The sequence below is a fragment of the Panthera onca genome, chromosome B4 (assembly GCF_046562875.1).
Source record: "Panthera onca isolate mPanOnc1 chromosome B4, mPanOnc1 haplotype 2, whole genome shotgun sequence".
Lineage (NCBI taxonomy): Eukaryota > Metazoa > Chordata > Mammalia > Carnivora > Felidae > Panthera > Panthera onca.
This window is the reverse complement of record NC_138345.1, coordinates 131,443,630-131,467,630: the sequence shown is the minus strand read 5'-3', so window position 1 is coordinate 131,467,630 and position 24,001 is coordinate 131,443,630. Positions and strand designations below refer to the sequence as shown.

The 24,001-nt window shown below is 58.1% G+C and overlaps 1 protein-coding gene and 1 long non-coding RNA gene across 3 annotated transcripts in view; one reads left to right on the top strand and one right to left on the bottom strand.

The window, feature by feature from the left end:
• Positions 1–22,473, top strand: part of TMEM184B (transmembrane protein 184B) — a 49,081-nt gene extending 26,608 nt beyond the window's left edge. Inside the window, exons 4-10 of one of the 2 annotated variants that reach the window (XM_060656363.3) lie at positions 11,698–11,788; positions 12,245–12,320; positions 15,399–15,490; positions 16,457–16,626; positions 17,069–17,263; positions 19,061–19,081; positions 19,928–22,473. In XM_060656363.3, coding sequence (XP_060512346.1) covers positions 11,698–11,788; positions 12,245–12,320; positions 15,399–15,490; positions 16,457–16,626; positions 17,069–17,263; positions 19,061–19,081; positions 19,928–20,169 — 887 coding nt within the window. In that variant the 3' untranslated portion in view covers positions 20,170–22,473. The remainder of the gene's footprint in view (positions 1–11,697; positions 11,789–12,244; positions 12,321–15,398; positions 15,491–16,456; positions 16,627–17,068; positions 17,264–19,060; positions 19,082–19,927) is intronic. The other variant, XM_060656361.3, reaches the window with a different exon arrangement.
• On the bottom strand, positions 22,261–23,643 carry LOC144616866 (uncharacterized). Its single transcript, XR_013556636.2, has 3 exons — positions 23,433–23,643; positions 23,088–23,175; positions 22,261–22,568 (listed from the first exon to the last, which is right to left on the bottom strand). It is a non-coding gene; the product is annotated as an uncharacterized LOC144616866 (long non-coding RNA).
• Positions 23,644–24,001: the final 358 nt, after the last annotated feature.

Sequence of the window (24,001 nt, the reverse complement as noted above, 5' to 3'; positions counted from 1 at the left end):
GCAAGCAGGGACCCCGCCCCTGGGTCTCCTTTCTCAGTCTGGCATCTCTGATAGGGGTGAGCGGTCAAGAAGTTGTCCGTTCGTTCCTAGATAGAAACCCCAGGTACGGATGGGTCAGGGGTTTAGCCAGGGGCCCATGGCAGGGCAGTGGCAGGGGCGAGCCTCCCTCCCCCACGTGTCTTAATTCTGAGGGCTTTGTCCCGGGAGCAGGCTCTGCTGTGCCACCCAAGAAAGCGACCCGCTGCCTTTCACAGGCCTCGGGTCTCGTGTGTGGTATGGAAGCTCTGGTGCTGAGCTCCAAGCACCGGCCAGGCCCCCCTGCTGGCTGCTAGGCCGAGAGGAGGAAAGCCGGCCCCTCGGTGCCTGCCTGACCGGCCACCAGACGGGGCAGCTCTCTGCGAGGGCCTGGCCACAGGCACAGGGAGCAGAGACTCAGAGCATCCTGGGCAGACAGGAGAGCTCATGCACAGGGCAAGGAGGGAATCCCTACTCTGCGGGCCGGGAGGTGCGGGGAGCCGGGCTGGGGGCTGGCCGGCTGGCCGCGGCCAGAAGAGATTAGATTAGATTAGATTAGATCAGATTCTCTTTTTTACTGTGGATGCACAAAACTATGATGCGACTGGAAATTGCAGGTTAGAAAATCTCTCTGTGGAGGATGGGTGAAGGAGGGAGAGGCCAGAGGCCCTGAGACAGGTCACAGGCCCATGATCCCTGGGTTGGCATAGGCCGGCAGGGGTGGTGGGAGGGGGTCCTTGAATTCAGGATCCCCCACTCTGATGCCCCCTGCCCCTCCTGTCAGGGTCGTGCATTTTTCTCTTTCCTCCCATATCTGCACTGTTGGTCTCAGGCAGAGTGACCAGAAGTCAGGGTTCCTCATGTTGAGGCGGGGCAGCGCTGACCATGACCAGTTGTTCACGTCCCTGACTGCGCGAGGGCTTTGCCTCGGGCCCTGGGCTCCGTGGATATCGGAGTGCAGCGTGCTCACCCCCATGGAAGCGGAGTCTCCCTTCCTGTCCCACTTTGAACCTGTGTATCCCTGAGGTCTCGTGGGCCTCAGGAAATGCCTTCGGACTTGGCAAAGAAGTGCGGGCGCCTGACAGGAGCGCTCTGGGCCCCTCCTGCCCCTCCAGCCACAGACCTCGCCCTCACCTGCCCCTCCAGCCCCACCCTCGTGGCCTGACCGTGCATGCCTGCTTTGCCCTCTTCTCCCTGAGTAGACTCAGCTCCTGCGAGAGCAGGAACGGGCAGAGAGCCCAGGTGGTAGGGCCAGGCCAGGTGCTCACTCAGTCTGTATGTTTTGAGTGAATAAGGGACTTTATCAAACACCTGCTGTGTGCCTTGCATTCGCGTGGGGTCTCACCGAATTCCCGGGCTGGGATCCCTGCCTGGCTCTTGCAGCTGAGAATACTGAGGCCGGGTGGGGACCCGCTCCGGGCATAACTGGGGCTCTGATGTCTGATGTCCCTGGAAGCAGCAGAGTCCAGGGAATCCTCTGGGTCCCTGGGGAGCTGCCAAGGCTGGTGTTGAGAATCCTTTTCTGATCACAGATGTGTGCCCGGGGGCAGCCTCTGCCCGCTGGTTCCCTGCCGCGGGGTCCTCCCCTGTGTGGTCAGGGGGCCGTGTAGTCTCCCTCCTCTATGGGGCCCAGAAGACTAGGCTCCTGGCAGAAGAGGAGCCTCAGTACCGTCCTCAGAGACGACGGCAGATGGTTGGCTGGGTCCCCCCACTCCAGAAGCCTCTTTGTTCAGGCCCCTCCTGTCCCAGCCTTCCTCCTGGTCCACTTAAAGGTCCTGGTAAGAAGTCTGCCTCCCTGCTAAGCATGTCTCCTAGCAACGCTATTATCCCCTTGCCTCTCCGCCTCTCCTCTCCCAGGGAGTTTACAAACAGTGAGGCAGCTGCGGGGAAGTCCAGGCCGCCCCAGGGTTCACCAGCTTTAGTGTCTGAGTTGGTGGGCTTGGCCTTTTCTGCACCTCTGCTCAGCGTCTGGGACCCCCTCCCCTTGTCATTTCATCTGCAAGATCCCCTGCAGAGTTGGCCATAAGAGTAGGTCCCTTAAAATTCAAAAAGAGGCCCCCCCATTCATTCCCCTCGCACCCTTCCTTCTCAGTACCCACCCCCCCCCCCCCCGAACCCGGGAAGGGACAGAGGGGAACAGGAATAGGGCTCTGCCGGGCGACCCCTATTTCGGAGCCAGGCAGCCTGCACCCCACTGGGCACTGCACAGATATTGGCTTGTCTTTTCTTTTTACTTTTTTTCTTAAGTTTTTTTTATGTTTATTTATTTTTGAGAGTGAGAGAGACAGAGTGCATGCAGGGGAGGGGCAGAGAGAGAGAGAGAGAGAGAGAGGGAGAGAGAAGGAGACACAGAATCCGAAGCAGCCTCCAGGCTCCGAGCTGTCAGCACAGAGCCCGATGTGGGGCTCAAACCCACGAACCGTGAGATCATGGCCTGAGCCGAAGTTGGATGCTTAACCAACTGAGCCACCCAGAAACCCCGATTGTCTTTTTAACAAAATTAAAACAACTAAAATGTTAACTCTCATAGTGCATACAGTTGAAAGATAAAATCACCCTGACTCCTCCTCACTCCCAAGTTCACTGCATTTTCAACTCTGTAGACTGTTGTTTTTTTTTTTCCTAGAATAACCTAAAAATATGCTTATACTATTGTTTCTCGATCTTTCGGTTTTAGATAGTGCTACATAGTGACCTCCTATTGTACAAGGCTTTGATTTAGGCACCTTATCCCCCGCCCCATCCACATGCACACACACACAGTGCTCTTTTCTTCATTGTGACTAGATCACCGTTTTTTTCTAAGTCTGCATTCAGCATTTGCTTTATTACCTGTCTGTAAATATTGATCACAGCTGAGCCTGAGTTCTGAGACTACATATCCCTGTATAACTTTTTATTTTCCTCTGGTTACTGCTTGTCTTGCTTTTTGGTTTGCTCTGCTGTGTATCTATCGTTAATCTGTTCCCAAATGCTTCAGCTGAGTAACAGAGAGAAACCTCTCCTCCGTGCAGACACAGCAGTGAATCTGTTAGCTCTGGGTTTCCCTTGCTGGCACTCCCCCGGGCCTTGCTTTTCTTGCTCTGGTCTGGACTGGCTCCTGTCTGGCCTCTTACCACTCAGCTTCTGTCCTGGGTCTCTCCATCACCATCGTTCTGGGATCCTGCTTGTCCCCTCTGCTGAATCGCCTGTTCCCTGGATGCCATTTTTTCCCTTATTTGTGGTCTACTCCCCCTTTTTTGGTCAGTACATACCTTCCCAGAGCTTCCTGGCAAAAAAAAAAAAAAAGTGCCTGAAAAGCCTAAAATCTGAAAATTATCTGTAACTATTTTTACTGTATTGTCCTATTTGGAGTTTGACGGGAATCCAGTTCTAAGTTGGAAATCATCCTCCCTCTGAATTTTGAAGACGTGTTTCCCCCTGTATTTTAGCTTTCAGTGTTGTCTGGGGAAAGTCTGCTGGATTCTGATCCTTAATGCCTGTATGTGACCTACTTTTTTAAGGCTGGCTTTTGGGACCGTGCCTTTATCCCCCGTGTTTGAGAATCTCCCAGGTAATGGGACGTTCCTCGTGCGGGGCATCTCGTGGGCCCTCTCCATGTGGAAACCCCTGTCCTGAGGTTCTGGGCAATTTTCTTGTATGTTTCTTGGTAACTTTCCCCCACCACTTAATCCTCCCTTTCTGGAATTCCTGTTTGTAGGATGTTGTGCTTCTGGATTGAAGCTCAGAATTTCTTTATAATTTTCGAGCTTTTTTTTTTTGTTCTGTTTTCAAGGAGCTGTTGTTTTGTTTTGTTTTGTTTTGTTTTGTTTTAATCTTTACCCTTGAGTTTTTCTATCAGAGGCTTTATTTATTTATTTATTATTTTCTTTAACGTTTATTCATTTTTGAGAGAGAGAGAGAGAGAGAGAGAGAGAGTGAGTGCTGAGTGTGGAACCTGCTTGAGATTCTCTCCCTCTCTCTCCTTCTCTCCCCCTCCCTCTGCTCCTCTTCCCTGCTTATGCGCACTATCTCTCTTTCTCTCTGTCTTTAAAAAAAAAGAAAATGGGGCTTAAAACTGCTGGGCTTCCCAGTTGGGTAACGTGATGTGCCCTCTGCCATTTTTATGCAGGGGAGCAGCGCAGGGGGCAGGCACCAAATGAAGACTTTTTGATTCTGGGCCTGTTTCCCCAGAGAACAGTGTTCTCGCTTCCAGCCTGGGAGGCCAAAGCTGGGCAGGCTGAGTTGAGGGCTCAGATGGGGCAAGGGACCTGGCATCTCGCCCGCCGCATTCAGGCATTGCCCACTTTCTGGCCATCTCGTTGCCCTCCGCTGAGCCTTGCTCTCCGAGGACAGAACCGCCTCCACCTGCCCTGAAAGTACAAACCCAGTAGCTCCGTGTGGAGACTTGTAGCTGAGTTTCCCGTTTGCACCCTCACCCACAGCCGTCAGAACTGCCCAGCGTGTCCAGTTTTAGGGCTTCTCATTGGCCTCCCCCATGTCCGGGTCGGTGACCACACTGTATCTTCCAGAGCTGTGGGCAGCATCTCTGGTCGGCTGTCTCCTTGTGCGTGAAGGTTTGTACTCTCCCCTCCCCCGCCCCCCGACCGGTTCTCACTTCAGTGGCGTTTCACTGAGGAGGGGGGGGGGGGACAGGAAGTAGAACTGAACCCCGCAACTTGGTGGCAGAATTGCTGTCTTCCAAGGTGGGGGTTGCATCTCAAAGAAGTAAATGGCTCACCCAGGGTCACATTTCTCCCATCTGGCAAGGGCTGCGATTCACGTGGCCCCAGGTTGTGCCATCGGGGCAGGGAGACAGAGGAGGGCAGAACGAGCCCCCTGCGTGTATGTAGTGCTCGTGCTCAGGGCGAGGGTAGCCCTTAATGATGACTCTGAGACCGCCCTGGGGAGCTCTGTGATCAGGGGTGCAGAGGGGCCAGAGCTCAGAGGAGGGAGACCTGACTTCTCCCATCGCTTTATGCAAGCACTATTTTCTTTTTCTTTTTTTTCCTTTAAATTTTTTTTACGTTTCTTTATTTTTGAGAGACAGAGAGATACAGCACAAGCAGGGGAGGAGCAGAGAGAAGGGGGACACAAAATCTGAAGCAGGCTCCAGGCTGTCTGCACAGAGTCCGACGCGGGGCTCGAACTCATGAACCATGAGTTTGTGACCTGAGCTGAAGTCGGCTGCTCAACCTAAGGAGTCACCCAGGCGCCCCAAGCACTGTTTTTTTAATACTGTTTGTGTAGCATTTCGGTTTTACCACCTGTTTTTCGTTACTGTTAGCTCATTCTCCCCTCCCAGTTACCTGGTGGATATACGATCATCCCCATTTTACACGTGCGGAGAAAAGAATTTGAGTCAGTGAAGAAATTTACGATTACCCTTAGAGTAATTGCCAGAGGCCAGACTCACCCCAGGGTCTGTGGTCCCCAGAATTTCCCTGCGTGTCAGCCTGGGTGGAGGAGTGCAAGATGGGTTTCTCTGGTGGAAAATCATGAGCTCTGCTTAGGAGAGGAGAGTTTACGTGCCTGGAAAGAAACAGTTCAAGAATGATGCTTCATCCACCCTGTTTCAGATTTTGGACAAACGTTGCTTCCTGGAATCCGGCCCAAAGTGAAATGTCTTCCTAGGCAGAGAGAGTACAGCAGGGTCACCCGAACCCAGCCGAGGGCCGCACACGCAGGTGTCACAAGAGACTCACCGGCCAGGGTGCTGCCAGCACTCGCTGGCTGTGGTGGACCAGGGGTGGCTGTCCAGGGTGCTGCCAGAGCCAGCAATTACAGGAGCTGTCGATCAGAATGAAGAAAGGTATTGAGAGGAAACCAGTCAGAAGAGGCGTCAGAAACGGTGATGTGGATGGCAGGACGCAGCCGTAAGCAGAATTGAAAGGACAGAAAAGCCACAAGGGAGTTGGAGAGAGCTGCTGTTGGAGCAGCTCGGGGCAAACCCCCGACCCACCATGGCTGCAGCGAGTGGCATCCGTTCCTGTCCATGGTGATCATTGAAAAAGAGGGGGAAGCATGTTCTGAAGCTCCTGTTTCCTGAGCACAGAAGATTCTGTCCAAAGTGGTCAGAATTAAGTATTCCAGGGGTGCCTGGGTGGCTCAGTCGGTTGAGCATCCGACTCTTGATTTTGACTCAGGTCATGATCCCAGGGTCTTGGGATCAAGCCCCGCATCAGGCTCCATGCTGAGCGTGGAACCTGCTTAAAATTCTCTCTTTCTCCCTCTACCCCTGTGTCCCACTTGCATTCTCTCTAATTGAAAACACATACATTTTTTTTTCAGTTTTTTTATTTATTTGAGAGCGAGAGAGCGAGAGCTTGTGAGCAAGTGGGGAAGAGGCAGAGAGAATCCCAGGCAGGTTCCGTACTGTCGGCGCAGAGCCCAACGTGGGGCGGCGAAGAAGGCTGGGCCACAGGGCCAGCTGTAGGTGCTGCAGGTGCATGGAGGCGGCAAGTTTGGGACAGCAGTAGGTTGCCCCCAGGGTCACCGAGGTTCCGCACACGGAGCGTGGCACATCGGAGGTGTCTAGTGAGTGGTTACTGAACGCACAGACAGATGTGCCCGTTTTGACCTGTAGCGGGGAGCTTGTGAGGACTCCTGTCCAGGCAGCTGTGGGTTAGAGAAGCCTCCAGTGAGGAAAGAAGGCCTCGAGTCTCAGGGACAGAAGGGACCTGTAAAGACTAGGTCTCTTAGGAGTCCTTTATGATGACTGCTAAGAGACTCCCCAGCCTCTGATTGCTAGCTTCCACTGGCACAGAGCTCACGACCTTTCATCTCTGAAGACGGCCTGTTGGCAGTTGTTTCTTACATGAGGCCGAAAGCCTAGGATCTGCCCCCTGTCAGACAGGTGGGTCCTGTCTGACTCTCTGGACCACGTCATGTCCTTTATATGAAGAGAGTGACCGTACTGTCTTTTCTCCGGGCCTCAAGGCTCTAGTGTGATCTTGATTTCATCTCCATCTCCTTTGCTCCTGCCTGTGTACCTTTGCTCCAGTCCATTTAAGATTTCGTATCTAGAATGGAGCAGAAAGTTCCAGGTGCCTGATGGTCCAGGGCAGGACAGAGAGAAGGACCATCCCTTCCCTCATGCCGGGTGCTCCCCCTCTAGACTGGAGGGCCTGGTTTGTGGGTCCCTTGGTCGCTTATGTGTCCGCGGGGCCGAGCACAGAGCCTGGCACCAAGCTGTCGTTAGTATTTAGGGGAGGCGTAGAGTCACTTTGTGTCTCTGGGGCAGAACCGGAGCTGTGGTCAGAAGGGCAGGCGGGCAACAGCCTGTTGCCTAAGAACTGCCCTGCTGACCCCCGACGCAGCAGTTTTGCTCTTCTCAGGCCCGGGGCCGGCATGTTTTCATGTTTGTTCGGTTGGGGGGGTGGGGGGCGGTGGTAAAGTTGTCCACTGCAAACACCCTTGCTGGGGTGGGGGTAGTGTTTTGCCTAGCTCTGTAATTTCCTAGGAGGGGATTGATTTGTGCAGATGGTCAATGGGTGCTGATGTGGGCTGTTTGAGTCATCTCGAGGAGATTCTATCTCGTCTCCCTTCTCTAAGAGTGCATTATTGACTCACTAATGATTCTTGAAAGGAAACCGTTAGCGAATTGGTATTTTACAGACCAGCTGGCCCTAGAGCACTGGTAAAAGGTCAAGAACCTTGAACTGAGAGAGAGAGATGGATGCAATTTGATGATTCCAGCCAGTCAAACGCAGGGCTGGCTGTGGATAGACGGCTCAGCCCCGTAACTCAGGAGGGTGCCGACGCGTGTTGTGACACAGGAAAGGATGTGAGCTCAGACACCAAGTTCCTCTCAGGAGTGGGTTACAAGACGGCCTGGCTTTGGAGGGTGGTTCCGGGCAAGGGGGCTGATGAGCCTCTGCCCCTGTGGCTTCTCTCGAGGGTTTTTGTCCTTGGGAACCAGAGTCTGATTGCCTGGCGCGGGCGCAGCTGCGCAGCCCAGGAAGGGTGAGCTCCGTGGGTGCAGAACGGGGTGCAGGCCATGTGCCGGCCCCGCCTGCCCGCCTCTCCGAGCTTCACCCCAAGTTAAGGCCCACGTCCGTCTGTTTCTTCTTTCTGTGCTGATTGAGTGTGAGTGCCAGGCCCTCTGGTAGTCAGGGGTAGGCCTCAGTTCCTGCCTGCAAGGACTTTACAGTCTCGAAAGAGCAGTAGATAACACACTGTGGATTGCTCAGTGTGAGCTCAGCCTTACCAGAGGGGTCACACTCGGCCCTTTCCTCACAGCAGCCCCACAAGGAGGGAGCTGCTGTTTTCCATGGCTTACAGATGACGAAAGCAAGGCACAGAGCACTTAAGAAACCTGCCTGAGGTCACACAGCACATAGGTGGTGGACCCGCCATCTGTACCCTGGTAGCCCGGCCCCAGGGTCCACGGCTGTCCTGCTTCATTATGCTGCCCCTGAACCGGAAGGATCAGACGGATCAATAGGGAGACTGTGGTGTGCGGAGCGAGCCGGGCAATGGACAGAGGGCTGCCAAGGGAGAGGTGGCACCTCAGGGCCTGCCCCTGCGAGTTAGCAGAGGCATCAGAACAGGCTGCCACAGAGGTGTGAGAGCCCATTGCACATCCTGGCAATTCCAGGAGTGGTTTTATATCACACACACACACGTATGCATGCACACACACACATATATAACTATATGCACACTTATACGTGCATGTGCATGCATATACACATGCATGTACACACCCACATACATATATGCACACACATATAATACACATATGCACACACGCACATATTGTGTGCACATATATGCACATATGTACACATCCACAAACATGCACACACACACGCATGTATACGCATATGTGCCCACATTATACACACGTACGCATATACATATATGCACACACACATGCATACATGCATATACACAAATATACACACATTTATGTGCATATACACAAAAGCACATGTATACACACATACATACACGTAAATACACAGACACATGCATATATACGTGTACACATGTATATTATATACTCCCATATACAAATATGTATACACATATATGCACACGCATTATATGCATATATGCATATTTATACAACACGCACGTATATACATATATATACACACATACATATATACACACATATGTATATGTATACATTTACTATGGCTGCATAAATAATCACTCCAGACAGACTAGTGTAAAACAACCATTTCTTTTGTTCATGGACAGTGCAGTTCAGTAATTTGAAAAGGGCACAGTGGGGATGGTCTGTCCCTGTGCCTTGCTATCTGGGCTTCCACTGGGGGACCTTCAGCTGGGGTGGGATCTGAAGCCTGGTTCACTCATGTGTCTGGCAGTTGATGCTGGCATCGGCTGGTCCCCAGTTCCTCCTGCGTGAGCCACTCTGGGTAGTCTCACCACGTGGGCTGGCTTGGCCTTCCTTGAAACGTGGTGGCTGTGTCCAAGGGCAGGCATCTCCAGAGAAAGAACCAGAGGACAGAGGCCTCCTCTAACCCCAGCGTCAGACGTCTTGGAGTATCGCCTCTGCTGTAGTCACCACAGTCCCCCCAGATGCAGAGAGAGGGAGGAAGACCCTGTCTCCCCACAGAGGGGTGTCAGTGTCCCAGGGTGTGGCCATCTTTGGGAAGTACCATTGGCCACAATGCAGCTGGACCCAGCTTGGAATGGACACATCCAGTCTACTTGGCCTTGTGTGGTTTTGGACATTAGCAGACTGCTGTCAGATTTGGCTTGACGCCCACCCTCTTTTAGCCCCAAAGTTCTTGTCACTGAAGAGTGCTTTGGGGCTCGGTGGAGACTTCTGCAGTCCCCACATGTCCGGAGCTGCTCCCATGCCAGGCAGGCAGCTTACAGCGTCCTCCGCCCCATCCAGGGATGCTGGCCGTCACGGAAGACAAGCAGGTAAACCGTGCTGGCCACCTAGTGAGCACTGCTGAGTGCCAACCCCTCTTCTGAGTACTTGGCATACTCAGACCACCTGGCAAGGCAGGTACCTTTACTGTCCCCATTTAACAGATGAGGAGACAGAGGCACACAGAGGCCCACAGCTAACCGGTGGCAAACCCGTGTTGCAAACCCTCTGCTGTGTGTCCATAGAGGGACGGTCACAGCACAGTGTGGTGGGTGCTGTGGGTCGTGTATATTGGGTGCTACCCATCCCAGCTGTGAGCCCTTAGTAGGTTAGAGCAACTGAGTGGTAGGAAGCACCCCAAAAATACTCCTTTTCCCAATTGCTGGAGGCCACTGTTTGCCTATAGCTCTGTCACCAGGCTTGGATGTGCTCCAGTTCAAGGTAGTCCCACATTAGTGCCGAGCGCGGTGTCCTGCTCTGGGGAAGAAGTGGGCCCCTTCCAGGGGCCGCAGTCCAGTGACAGCAGTCAGGGATCACGCTCAGCCACACTGCGGGGCGGGAAGTACCGCACAGCGTCTGCGGATCAGCAGTTCCGTGGGTGAGAACGCACCAGCCTCCGTGGCGAGGGGCCAGAGACTTCTCAGGGGGTCTGATAGGTTTCACGGGGACCAGGAGCACGGAGAGGAGGGCGCCCCAGGTAGAGGGATCGGCAAGGGCAAAAGCATGGGGAACATCATAGCCTGCCGGGAAAGAGGGGTATCTAGTTGCTGGGAAGGGTGGGCGGGGGCCAGGTTGCTGTGGAAAAACCTTGAACGCCAAGCCCAGGGCTGCACCACGAGCCTCAAAGCCTCTGTACTACAGGGGGACAGCAAGGAGCAGATGAGAAGGAACCCTCTGGAGGCAGGGCCACTGGTACCCACCCTGCCCTTCCTGTCCCCTCATCCCATTTGGACCCTCAGTCCATCCTTTGCTGGATGTTGTGGAATTTCCCCTGCTCTGCTCAGTCTTCCTCTTGTGCCTTTTCCCTCCGGCGGCCTCTGCTGCGTTCCTCCTGCTCCTCTCCGCTCTCCCCGTCCTTGCCCCTGGTGCGTCCCCGGGCTCCTAGCACCCGGCAGGCTGCAGCCTTCATCTTGCTGGCCCCGCAGAAATCCTCTGACCAGGAGACCCGCTCACAGCGTTTTGCTAGAATTGTAGCGTGGACGACATACTTCTGTGCCGTCGGTCACTGTTGCTGAGTTGTGTCTTTGCGGTGACATCGAGCCGCATCCAGAATGAGCCGGCCCAGCTTCCCACGACGTTTGTGCACCCGCAGAGTTGATGGTGACGTGGGCACACTATCACATCACTGCAGGTTGCTGAACGGACAAAGGTGCTCCTGTCTCAATCTTGTAAAAATTTCTCCTGAGATCCCTCTAGAGAATGTTTTGTGCCTCTTGTGTTGTAAAACTGTGATCCGGCACCACACAAACGGCAAAGTGTCTGAAACTAACAAGCAGTCCTGAAGCCAGTACCTGTTGAACCCCAGAATGTGCCCGTGGCTGGCTCCCACCAGCCCTGTGAGCCCGTCCTGGTCTCCCGCTCCTGCGGCGTCCCCACACAATCCGGAACTTTGTGCCGATTGCCTCCCTGTGTTTCCGGTACGATCAGCAGCGTCATGTGCGCGGCCCGAAACAACATGACTTAGCGTTGCCTGATCTCGGTCACAAATGGAATCCCTGTGTGGGTCCTCACGTCCCTGCGGCCTTGCTGCCCCTGACTGGGGCGCTTTCGTCTCCGCGGCCGTTTAGAATTCCACTATCTGTTTACCCATCCTGTTGATTTGAGTGGTTTTCTCTGGACGCTTTTCACAGCCTTGGTCATCTATAATTTCCTGAGCCTGTGCTATGAGTACCTCGGGGGAGAAAGTTCCATCATGTCAGAGATCAGAGGGAAGCCCATCGAGTGAGTATGAAGTCTCCCTGGAGCCCCCCACAGCACCCCGTTTCCTGGGCCTGTCCTGGCGTCAGCTGGACGCACGGACCGCCTCTGCCCTCGACCTGGCTTTGAGGCGCCCCGCCACACTTCCTGAGCCACACTGTTCACTGGGACTCGGGGGAGGAGGGCCTCTCTCTCTCTCTTCCCGTCCCTTCCCGTCTGCCGGTTTTTCCCTTCACTGCTTTTTACCTTGGTTTGTTGCTGCCCCGGCCAGCGTACCCCGCTCCCTCGAGCCCTCCCGCAGGCGCACACACCTCCCTTTGTCTCTCCGTGTGCTCGGCCTGGGCTCTGTGCCCCGTTCCCAGCCCAGTGCCCTCCACCCGGACTCGTGTGTATGTGAGGGAGGGAGGCCTTCCCCAGCCCCACGATTCCTGAATCCTGGCTGCCTGCCCGCCAACCCCCTTCTCCGCTTGTCTCTTCCAGGTCCAGCTGTGTGTATGGCACATGCTGCCTCTGGGGAAAGACTTACTCCATCGGATTCCTGCGGTTCTGCAAGCAGGTGTGTGCCCCCGCGGCCGCCCCGGGCAAGGGTTACCGGCCAGGGACCGGGAGCCCCTGGTTGTCAAGTGGCAGAGGCGGACGTAGGGCCCTGGGGACCCACTTGTGGGGCCGCCACCTCCCAGCCCCGGCACCCACTCCCCACGCTGGCAGGAATGCACGCGCGTTCGCAGGGTGTGCTCCAGGGGGCAGCGGCGGGTGTCCTGAAGATGTCTGGACCGGCCCTAGGGCGCGAAGTGGTCCCATACTTTTGCTCACTTTGACCAAGTCTCGGTGGCTGGGGGGGGAATCGGAAAGCGCGTGGGGATTCTAGAATCTCAGTTTGAAACCTCTCCTCAGCTGCGGCTGGAGGCCAGGAGGGCTTCTGCGTGAAAGATACATGCCAAGACGGGCCTGTGCAGTCTCTGGTCTGTTCCCCATGTCTCAGTTGGCAGACCACCAGCTTCCGGTTTCCTCGGCTGCCTTCCCTGTGGTCTCGAGTAGCCTGGGCGGAGGCAGTGTGGTGTTGTGGTTAAGTGCATGGGCCTGGGTGTCTGCCCATCTGAGTTTGATTTTCAGCTTTTCCTCTTGACTGTGTGACCTTGGCTAAGTTATGTAACCTCTCTGAGCCTTACTTAGCTAGCTTCTCCTTCTGCAAAATAGGGATAATGATACTTCTTGAGGGATGGTTGAAGGAACAGGTGCGGCGGTGGGTACACAGCAGGCGACACAGACTGGCACGGAGCCCGCTGTCTCTTGTTCGGGGAGGTGCCGCACCTCGCTAGTATGACCTCAATTTAGTCTCCCCTTTGGTGCCAAGACCTCTGCCAGCCCCTCCAGCGTCGCCTAGAGAGTAGTCACAAGGGGAGATGAAAACCACAGCTGATCGCTGTGGCCACCAGAGGGCTGGACTTTCCGCTCCCCTCTGTGCAGGGCGGGTGGGTGTGGGGGCTGCCTGCAGTGTGGACATACCCGCAAAAGCACCTACCTGGACGTACCAGGTCTACACTGCTGCTTCCAGCTCTGCCTTCCCTTGGGTGTTCTAGATCCCCAGGCTCCCTCCTGGGCCCGGAGGGCAAGAGTTAAAACTGTCCTGGGGTCACGGTGGGTGGGGCCTTTCAGAGCCATTGTTTACCAGCCTTCCAGCCGCCCAGGGCGCAGCTGTGACTCACTGCCTTCTTTGATGAGTATATTGTGTACAAAGTTTTGATCCCATGATCGCTAGCTTGCGTAGCCTTGTTATAAATGATTCCCCAGCCCTGTGGGTTCGGACGTCCTGCTGACTTTCCTTGGAGGTGGCAGGGAGAGGTCGTAAGAGGAAAGAGGATAAAAACAGCACCCCTTTCGCTTGGGAGAAAGTTTCCTCCCGAGAAACGCAGGGCCAGCGCCCAGTATCTGAATCTCCTGGAGAGCCGGTTCAGGGTAGAGACTCTCTGGCCAGCCACCCCCACCCCAGCCTGACGGAGAAGGTCTGTTAGGGAGCTCCGGGCCCGGAATGTGTTTATAGCTCCGCGGGTGGTTCTGATGTCCAGCCTGGCTGGGAACCACTGACTGATTTCGGACCCGATCCAGGGGTGTGGTTGAGCGAAGGCTCTGCGGCCTCTTCTGCCCCTTCAGCTTCTCCGTGCCTTGGTTTCCCCAGCTGACCAGGACGGCACCGGCCTGTTGGCGGGCTCTTAATTCTCCCTGGGCACAGACTGCTGCTCTTTCCTCTTCCCCGAACGTGCTGGTCCTGCTCCCTCAAGGTGTGAGGGTTGGCTGGTGGCAGCATCGCACCTCTGTGCTTCTCCACAGCTCAACCCTCCCCCCTCCCCCGGGACTCCCCACAAACTGCACTCAGGTCCCCGACGGGGCAGAAACTTTGGGTTCAACAAGTTACTGTCCCTGCCCCAGGGTCCTTGCCTGGCTTCGAGCCACACTGGCTTCTCCTTTTTTTTTTTTTAATGTTTATTTCTGGGAGAGAGAGAGCAAGCTGGGGGGGCGGGGGGGGCGGAGCAGAGAGAGCAGAGAGAGGGGGGCAGGGGGTCCGAAACAGGCTCTGCACTGACAGCAGCGAGCCCAATGTGGGGCTCAGACTCACAAACGGTGAGATCGTGACCTGAGCCAAAGATGGACGCTTAACCAACTGAGCCACCCTGGGTGCCCCTGGCTTATCCTTTTAAAGCTGCTCCCACCTCTACCGAAGGGACCTTGCGGTTTGGCCTTAGGTCTATTGATTTCAAAAGATCGGTGATTCTGATGGTTTTATGGGCCCCCTGGGTTGTCCTGGAGTCTACTGGAACCTCTGTAGGGCCCTGGGAGGACCCGGTTTAGGAATTCTGCCAGTGGCCCAGCAGATCAGTGGAGGCCTTTATTGAACACAGAGAGCGGGGAGAGTTCCCAGAAGACGCTGATGTGTCCTTCAGCCCTGTGACGTGGCGCTGGTTACATCCGTTTACCAGTGAAGTGGCCGCTCAGAGGCTAAGTGACCGCTCACTTGAGCTTCCCCAGATGGTGGCGAGGCCAGGATTCAGACTCGGATTCGGGACTCCAGACCTTGGGCTTTGGGCTGCTCCCTTTGTTGTGCTCCTGGAGGTCCCCTCCAGCCCCAGGGAGACCCCCAGCTTGGCATAAACCAGCATGGGGCCAGGAACCAGACCCGGGGGTGGATGAGGAGGCCTCGAGCGGGACCCAGGCCCCCTTCCTGCCTGCTGTCCATCACCAGCATCTACCTGCTTGCCTGTCTGCTCTCAGCCTCTCCGTCTCTATAGGAGCTGCGTGCTCTGCTGTCCTCGTCTCTCTGGCACGTTCCTTCTGACCCCTTTTCTGAGGAGCCCTCTCTGATGGGCTCTTCTGTGCTTCTACGCCCCTCCAGTGGCTGTCCTTCCTTCCTCCCTTCCTTCCTTCCTTCCTTCCTTCCTTCCTTCCTTCCGCTCGCACAACTGCCTTGCTGACCCCCATAGAATCCGTCTCCTCTTCCAGAAGGCAGTCCCCTCGGGGCAGGACATGGGGCCCCCCCCACCCCGCCCCCCAGCATCCAGCACAGGCCCAGCTGGCCGGAGGAGTGCTTGTCACACAGTTCCTTCACTCATCCTCAACTCTTGGCCTTCTCCCCCAACAGGCCACCCTGCAGTTCTGCGTGGTGAAGCCACTCATGGCTGTCAGCACCGTGGTCCTCCAGGCCTTCGGCAAGTACCGGGATGGTGACTTTGAGTAAGCAGCGGGTCCCCCTGAGGGGCGTCGGGGGGAGGAGTGTGGGTGCAGGAGTGGGTGGGCCTGCCCAGAGGCTGATGCCCTGCCTTAGGGAAGGGAGTGGTTGTAGACTGGCTGCACGCCCATGACCTTCCTTAGAGGGGAGGCCAAGCACAGCGCGGCCCTCCTCACGCCTCCTTGCACCCCTGAGTTGCAAGGTCCAAGCCTAGCGGTGACAGCCATCACACCCGGCCCCGCCTGCAGCCCAGGAGCCAGCCCTCCGCACACATCCCCTTCACGGACGGCCTCCAGAGTGGTGCCCCAGGGGTGGGTCAAGAAGGGACAGTGACCACCCCAAGGCAGGGAGCAAGAAGGTCCGAGCCCTGAGAGGCCTGTCATGAGTCCCCAGGTAGAAGACTTCTCCCACGCGGATTTCATTCCGTTTTGCGGGTTAGTGACGGTGCCTGCGTACCCAGGCCCTGTGCTTGCGGGCACTTGGTGCAGACCCGCTGTACCCCATGTGATGGCCCCACCGGGGCAGGTGAGCAGACTGAGGCTCAGAGGGGGACATGACTTGGCCCAAGAGAAAAGAGCAAAGCCGAACTCCGTGTCACTCTGACGCCCGTTGCCCGACCGTCGGGATGAACCCCTGCCCCCAGCCCTGGTGCTGTTGGCTTCCGTGTTGGTGTCCCCACCAGGAGCCTGGGCACCAGAGCCGCAGACCTGCAGCCTGGACACACCTGTGAGCAAAGCAGAGGTGGCAGGGCCGGCTGCACCCCGGGTGCACACCCTTGCACGCCTCCCCTCCTCTGCCCCCTGATGTTTTGGTCGCTTTGAGCCCCTTCTCAGTGGCTCGTGGGGCACAGCTTGGGGGCCACTGCTGAGAGCCATGGGGTTTGGCATACTGGAAGGGTAGAGGAGGGAGGGAGACCCCTGGTCCCTCAGAAAGCTCTGTCCAAGCCAGAGAACACTCCGTGTTCCCCACAGTGTCACCAGCGGCTACCTCTACGTGACCATCATCTACAACATCTCCGTCAGCCTAGCTCTCTACGCCCTCTTCCTCTTCTACTTTGCCACCCGGGACCTGCTTAGCCCCTACAGCCCTGTCCTCAAGTTCTTCATGGTCAAGTCCGTCATCTTTCTCTCCTTCTGGCAAGGTGAGCCTCTTCCCAGCCCCTGTGAGGCCAGCCCATGCTGCCCTGTCCCCTAAGATATGTCCCCTCCTCCTGCTCTTTGTCCCAGTGCCCATGGGGCCTGTGCCGTCCCTGGATGATCCCAGCCTGGAGCCCAGAGGGTCTCTGTCCACTGGGCACCTCCTGGCCATGGGGGACCTTCGGTGGGGCCACTTCATGGATGGGGGATCCAGGGAACCCCATGTAACTGGTGACATCTCAGTGTTGGTGGCCAGCAAGTAGCCAATAGAGTGGGGTTTCCAGAGGCCTCAGCTTGGTGTTGGCATCCCTGACCCACGGGAGCAACCGTGGACCCCGGCTATCATCCTTCCTGGCGGGAGTGACGTTCGGGCAGTGCTCCAGGGAGGAAGGGGGGGCCAGAAGAGGGGTCCAGTCTAGGGCCACATGCCCATGCTTCCCCTTCCAGGCATGCTCCTGGCCATCCTAGAGAAGTGTGGGGCCATCCCCAAGATCCACTCGGCCCGCGTGTCTGTGGGCGAGGGCACCGTGGCCGCCGGCTACCAGGATTTCATCATCTGTGTGGAGATGTTCTTTGCGGCTCTCGCCCTGCGGCACGCCTTCACCTACAAGGTCTATGCTGACAAGAGGCTGGATGCGCAAGGTATGAGCCAGGGTCCTGGAGATGACTCCCCAGCGGGAGAAGCCTTCCCCGGCCCCGCCCCGGGGCCCCTCCTGCCCCCCAGTGGCTGACAGGTGGTGACAGGTCAGGCGTCTCCAGCTTACTTGTGGGAGAGGGGACACAGGTCGAGGCTCTCCCCCCCCCCCCCCCCGCCCCCAACACAAGGTCGCAGGGACGTCCTGGAAGCTGGAGAGCCACCTGTCTCTTGCAGGAGGCCTGGAGTATGGAGACCCCCGAGATGCTACAGCACAATATCCCCACGGGAAGGCCAGGGTGGAGACCCTAGAATAGACAAGCTCCTCGGGGTTCCTCAGGCCAAACGCGGCTTTGCATTCTGTGCTGTAATTGCCTCCTCTCGAAAGTTCTTTTCAGCCCGGTTTACTTCTAAGAAACACCCTCAGATGGTAATCGATCTTAACAGCTTTCTTTTTACACCTGCCCATCTTCCTCTTTGTTAGAAGAGGTTGGCACCCGCCGTTGTACATTAGAATGCCCCGGAGACCCTTTCAGAATCCCATGTGTGAGCCCACCCTCCGAGATCCTGCCATAATAAGTGGTCTGGGCCTGGCGGTAGGGGGTGCTTCCCAAGCTCCCTGGGGCCTGGGGTCAGGGGACCTGCCTCTGGCTGCCGCTGGGCGGAGGGGGGATGGCCAAGGCGGGTGGGAAGAGGAGGCCGGGCTCGCCTGAAATGACTTCTGCGGGTCTGGGGAGGGGAAGCTCCTGGTCTAACACGTCCACCCGGAGGTTGGGCTGCCGGGCGGCTCCCTTCCATGTGGCTGGAGGAGAGAACCCCACTTCCCCAGGCCTAGCGCCCAGGCCCACCACAGGCCCCGGGAGTGGGGGTGGGGAGGGCGGCAGCAGAGCCCCTCGGCCCCCTCCCCTTCTTCCTGGCTGGAGCGAGACCCGCTAGATGCCTGTGGACCGAACCGCACACCGGGTCGCTCAACTCTTGTGCGCCCGACCGTGTTCTCCCAGCACGCTTGCCGGCTGAGGGCTGTAGGCACCCCTGCTCGGTGCCAGGCGCTGTGCTGGCCATGCCCCACTGCTGCCAGCTGGGGTCCCACCCGCTTCCCGCTGGGCCCCCCACCGGAAGGACCTGGCAAACACCCACCCGGTGTTGAGAGCGATGTCCCTTGGACTTGGTCCCCACAGAGCCTGTGCCCTTAGGAAAGTCAGCATTGTGCCTGGAGCCTGGGGCCATAGCAGAGAACCCTTTTGGACCCTTGAGGTTTAAAAAGGCCCACGTGGTGGCTCTGCCGTGGCCCTCTTCCCACCCACTGCTCCCAGACATCCACCCCAGCGAAAAGGAGCGTGGCTAGAAATCCGGCTCTAGCAAAGACCCCAGGCCAGCCCTACCGGGGAAAGGCAGGACCCCACCTCTGTGCTGGGCCCGGGCCTGTTGCCCACACGCTAACCCCTCAGCCCTCCAATCAGGCTTGGGTCCAAAGCCGCCTCGACTGCGGGCTCTGCACAAGTAAGCACCACCCCCCCCCCCCCCCCCCCGCCACCCTCCACCGGAAGCGCGAGCCCTGTGGGAGGAGTCATCCCTGGGAGACATGCCCTGCCAGGTGCCAGGCTCCAGGGGGCAGCCGGGGCTGCCCGGGTGCTAGGTGGGGCCTGGCGGGGAGGCGGGAAGGGCGCATGGTTCGGTGTGCCGGCCTCGGTGGTGGGCAGACGGTGTGACTCAGCCGTGTCTCTTGTCTTCTCTATTTCTCTGGCTTCTCTCCCCCTCCCCTCCCCTCTCCACCCTGCTTTTGCCCCGGGTTTGGCCGCGGGCAGTGCCAACATACGGCCCTTACGGTAGGTTCTGCTCTCGGTCTACGCGTCTGTCCTGCACGTCAGTCCTGGTCACTGTCACCAGCATGCCTCTCCCCCTAGCCCCTTCTCTGTGTCCCTGTCTCCCCGACAGGCACCCCCCGGGCAGCAGAGCTCAGAGCACCTGCCTGCCAAGGGCTGCGCTCTGTAGAGTTTGCCTGCTTCCACTCTGGTCTCTCATTGTTCCGGAATGTGCCCTGCCGGGTTCCGGGGGCTTGCGAATGGGAAATCTATGGCCGAGAACATGAAGGTGGAAAGAGCATGCCAAATTTGAATTAGGAGACCCGGGCTTATCCCTTACCTCTAGGTTTTATGGCCTGGGCCAGTTCTCCCCCCTTAACCCACGGGGACGGTTCATTAGAGAGGGAGTCGGGAGGAAGCACGTCAGGGCTGGCGGCTTCCGCCCTCTCGGAGGGGAGCTGGTGAAGACTTACGTCAGCCCCTCTGTGGGCCCGGGCCCCTGGCCGCCAGCTCTGACAGAGCTGGTCAGGCAGACTCCGGTGCCCGTCCCAGGGTGGAGCTGGGCCCCTCCCCTCCCCCAGCACGCCGGCCTCCCGGGGGCACGCCAGGCTCCTCGTCTGCCGGATGCCATTCTCCACCCTGGGTCCTTTCCCGCCAGCCGGGCTCACGAGCCTCCGGTGGCCGCTTAGCTCAGCGCCCACTCTGTGCCCTGGCCAGAGAGCCATTCCTTTGCCTGTGCCTCCTTGTGTTCTCTGCTGCAGGAGGGGGCGGGTTGGGTGACAGAGCCTTGGGGTGGGGGGGCAGTCCCCGGACCAGGGGCCTCCTGCTGCCCCAGCCCCTCACCCCTGCCTCTGGGCTCCCACCCTGCAGGCCGCTGCGCCCCCATGAAGAGCATCTCTAGCAGCCTCAAGGAGACCATGAACCCGCACGACATCGTGCAGGACGCCATCCACAACTTCTCACCGGCCTACCAGCAGTACACCCAGCAGTCCACCCTGGAGCCCGGGCCCGCCTGGCGCGGCGGCGCCCACGGCCTCTCCCGCTCCCACAGCCTCAGTGGCGCCCGCGACAACGAGAAGACTCTCCTGCTTAGCTCTGACGACGAGTTCTAGGCGCGGCTGCTGGTGGGGAGGACTGGCGCCTCGGCTCAGGGCAGGCTGTGCTCCCCTCCGGCCTCACGCCCGGGCCGGGAGGCAGGCTGGCACAGCTTTGGCGTCGCCCGTTAATTTATTGGACCAGAAACACTCACATGTCGCTTCCAAAAGAACAGCCAGAAGCTGTCTGCCCAGGGGACAGCCCAGGCTCACGACGAGCCTTCAGGAATATTTATACAAGGCCACCCCCGCGCTGCTGGGCGAGGGACAGAGGATGCGAGGAGCGACTCCCATGCCCCCGTGGCTCCTCCTGTGGCGGCGGCACGTGGGGACCAGCCGCGGCCATGGTGGACCGGCGGCCGCAGCCCTCTCAGCCCCGACGCGGGTCACGCGCTCCCCCGCGAGACTTCCAGCCCTGCCCCCAACACCGTGCAATACTCTGACCTGGGCTCTTTCCTGCCTGCTCCCTCCCCTGTGCCCTCTGTCCTTGCTAGATTAGCCTCACCTCAGGCAGGAGGGGGAGGAGGGAACCCAGATGCTCCCGGTGGCCTCTCCTGACCCAGGGCCTGCCTGGCATGCTGCAAGGACCAGAGCGACACCAAGAGCCACATGGCCCACGTCAGAAGGGCGCTCAGGTGCATCTGGGCCCCTCCTCTGTTGACAAGACCTCTCCAAGCAGGGGTCTCTGGGCCCCTGGGTGTCCTCTCCGTGGCGGCCCCTCCTGCCTGCCTCGTGCCCCTTCCTCCTGGCCTGCTGAGGGCAGCCAGCAGCCCAACTGCCCTAGCGCTTGGGGTCTGTCTTCTTGAGAGCATTTTGGGCAGGGCCCTTGCTTCCCGGCTGCTCAAAGGGTCGGCGGCTCCCAACCCTCCTTCGGGGGCTGAGCAGTGAGAACCTCCACAGGGTCCTGGCCTCTCCCTAGGGCTTCTCCTTCCCACCTCAGGGGGAGGGTCTGAGTTTCCACATCTCAGACCAGCTTCTGGAGGAACACGGTCCTGTGGGAGGGAGGACGGAAGGATGGGGCATGCAGCAGGGAGCTGGGAAGTGGGAGTGGTAACCCCAGACTCCTCTTCCTGGCGCCGTATCCACACAGGGCCTGGTGTCCTGCCTCGGCTGGCCCCTCGGCCCATCTCTTCTGTGCCTTAGTCACATACGAAAGCTCCCCCTTCCTAGGCCCTCAGTCTGTCTGGCCGCAGACAGCCCCTGGGGGCGCCCTATCAAGCTACTGGCGCTCAGGATCCTGCAGTGCTGGGCCACGCACCCTCGGACGGGCCTTAGGGGTGGCCAGGATCACCGGTCCCCTCCCCTCGCTCACCTCCACGCCCATACACCTGGAGCCTCCTAGGGCCGGACCCCCCCGCCCCGCCAGGCAGGCAGGGCTTATGCCGGCCACTGTCTTTCTTCGGAAGAGCCTCTGGACAGATAACGATGTAACGATCATACAGGCGGAGCCTTCTGTCCTTTGACACCCAGAGGGCGCTGGGGTTTGGGCTGTAACAGCCTGGAGAAGGTGACAGGGTGAGGAGGGCCCTGCCCTGTGGCACCAGAACTTCACCGTGGAGTCTCTTCCTTTTCGTTCATTACTGGAATGAACTGTGCCAAGGGTCTGCTGGGATGGGGGTGGGGGTGGGGTCCACGACAGCCGTCTTTCCAGGCTTCCTTTGGCCCTTGTGACCCAGCCGGCCCCCAGGTCACAGAGGCCTGCGTGCAAGGGTCCCGGAGGCCAGCTCTCGGGCCCTGTCTGGTGGGCCTGGCTCGCTGGGACCAAAGTGCCCAGGAAGGCAGCGAGTGGGAGCGGGCTGTCTGAGGAGAGTCTCCTCCCCCACTCCCACCTCTGCTTTCGCGAATCTGTTTCTCTGACTCTCCCTCCAGGCCAAACTCCCTGCCGACTCCCTGCCCCCTCGGTCTCTGCCCGCCCTGGCACTGGCCGGCTGGCATGGTCCGTGGGGGGACACGGAGGGGGACTCAGCGGCAAGGAGCTAGCGGCCCCCCGGGGAGATGAGGGCCTAGGAATGCGGGCCCGCCCACTCCACCCCTCCTTCCTAGGATGCATAACCTACCTTTTTTGTTTTTGTTTTTGTTTTTGTTTTTTTAATTTTTTTTCCCCAATAGAGTAGCTCTTTGTACATAAAAGATACTTGAAAAATTAATTGTATGATGTATGAGAGGACAGAGTCCCCTAGTTTTGTATCTCGTGTATGACTGCCATGAGTTCCACCAGAAAGCCGCTCTATTTTGGTCTCTGACATTTTAAATGCGTGACAGAAGTGAGCAAATAAAGTGAGAGATCTATATATGAGATAATATAGATTGTATTGAAATCTCTTCTGCCTGTGGGTGAGGTTTTTTTTTTCCCTTCCTCTTCCCGGCCTCCGTGTTCGTGCTTGGGGGTGGGCCGAGTGGTCGTGGGCAGGGGTATCCTAGGAGACGGGATGTGACGTGTAGGTAATGGGGGGAAAAAAAGCCCACATTGCCAGAGGCTGACACTGGGGTCCGGGCTCCCACCGGACCAAGTGTCTCCTCCTCCTCCAGCCGGTGGGACACGGTGGCAGCTTTGGTCCCAAGGGGTCCCCCCTCCACCCCACAGGGCTGGTGCGTGCAGAAGCTCCCCCTTCTGTCAGCCAGCAAAGGGGGGGGGGCCCAAACACTGGCAGCCCCATTCCTGCAGGTTCCCCCCAGGGGTTGAAGGGATTTCCAGGGCAGCTGTTCTTCCCAGGCTATCTTCCTGCCTCCCTGAGCCCACCCTCCACCGCGGGACCCTAGGTACCTCCCCCTCGGGGTAAGGAGGCCCGGAGCAGGGCCCGCTGGGCATTGGGCTACCAGGCCAGGTGCCTAGCCTCACGGGGCACCACCAGCCTTTGGGGAGGAGGAGCTGACCTGCTGACAGGAGCGCTCAGGAATGCGGCGTGGGTGGGGGGACTTCCCAGCCAGCCACTAACCTCCACTTGTCCCAGCCCCTGGCTTCCTGCTGCCCTTTCGCAGGCCTGAGCATCCCGGGGGTCAGGGATCAGGATCGAGGGCCTCAACCTGAGAGGGGGAGAAAGGCCCGAGGTTGGAGCCAACCCGCGTGGTTCGGCCCCTCCCCGACTTTCAAAGCGGGCAGCTCCCCCAGACGTGTCCTTCCCCGAGCCCAGCCCTGCCATCTGTGTGGACAGAAACCCTCCTCGCTGCAGCTGTCTGTGCCGCTGGAGACGTTTGCTCTGCATGTTCCAGCCTGCAGCCCCCTCGGGTGCCTTCATCCTGCCCGTGGGCAAACCCAGGCTGCAAGAAGCTAAGTAAGTCACCAAAGATCACGGGGGTTCAAGCCCCGGTCTCCCTGACCCCTCCTTCTCAGGGTGACCCCGAAAGGCAGGTGGATTGGGTTGAAATTAACGACAGCGAGTTCGGAGCCCAAGACGAGACACAGGGTTGCCTTTTCGGCCTGCAGGCTGGGACTGAAGAAGCCACTTCTCTCTCGGCCCCCCTGTGCCTTCCGGAACATGGGGAAAATATTTTCTACTTGGCTGTAGAAAATCAGACCTCGGTGGGAAAGTGCTGGAAAGATTACTCTTAAATCCGGGAATTTTCCTCTGGGCGGGACTGTTTATTCACTGAAGGGATGCCAGGGAATTTAACCCTGCATTTCATTGTCCTCCTGGTATTTTCTTCCCCTGGGAGGCTCCAGGCAACCAGACGGAAGAACCAAGGTTTTGGCATCCGCCTGCCCTCTGAGCTCCCAGTGCTAGTGCGCAAGCGAGGGTTGATGGCGCAGTTTCTTCACTTGCGTGTTGGAGCAGAGGGTCCCGGCTGGGGTTGAAAGCTGGACTCCAGCTTAGGCCCCTCGTTCGGAACCTCTCCCACCACCCCCTCCCCC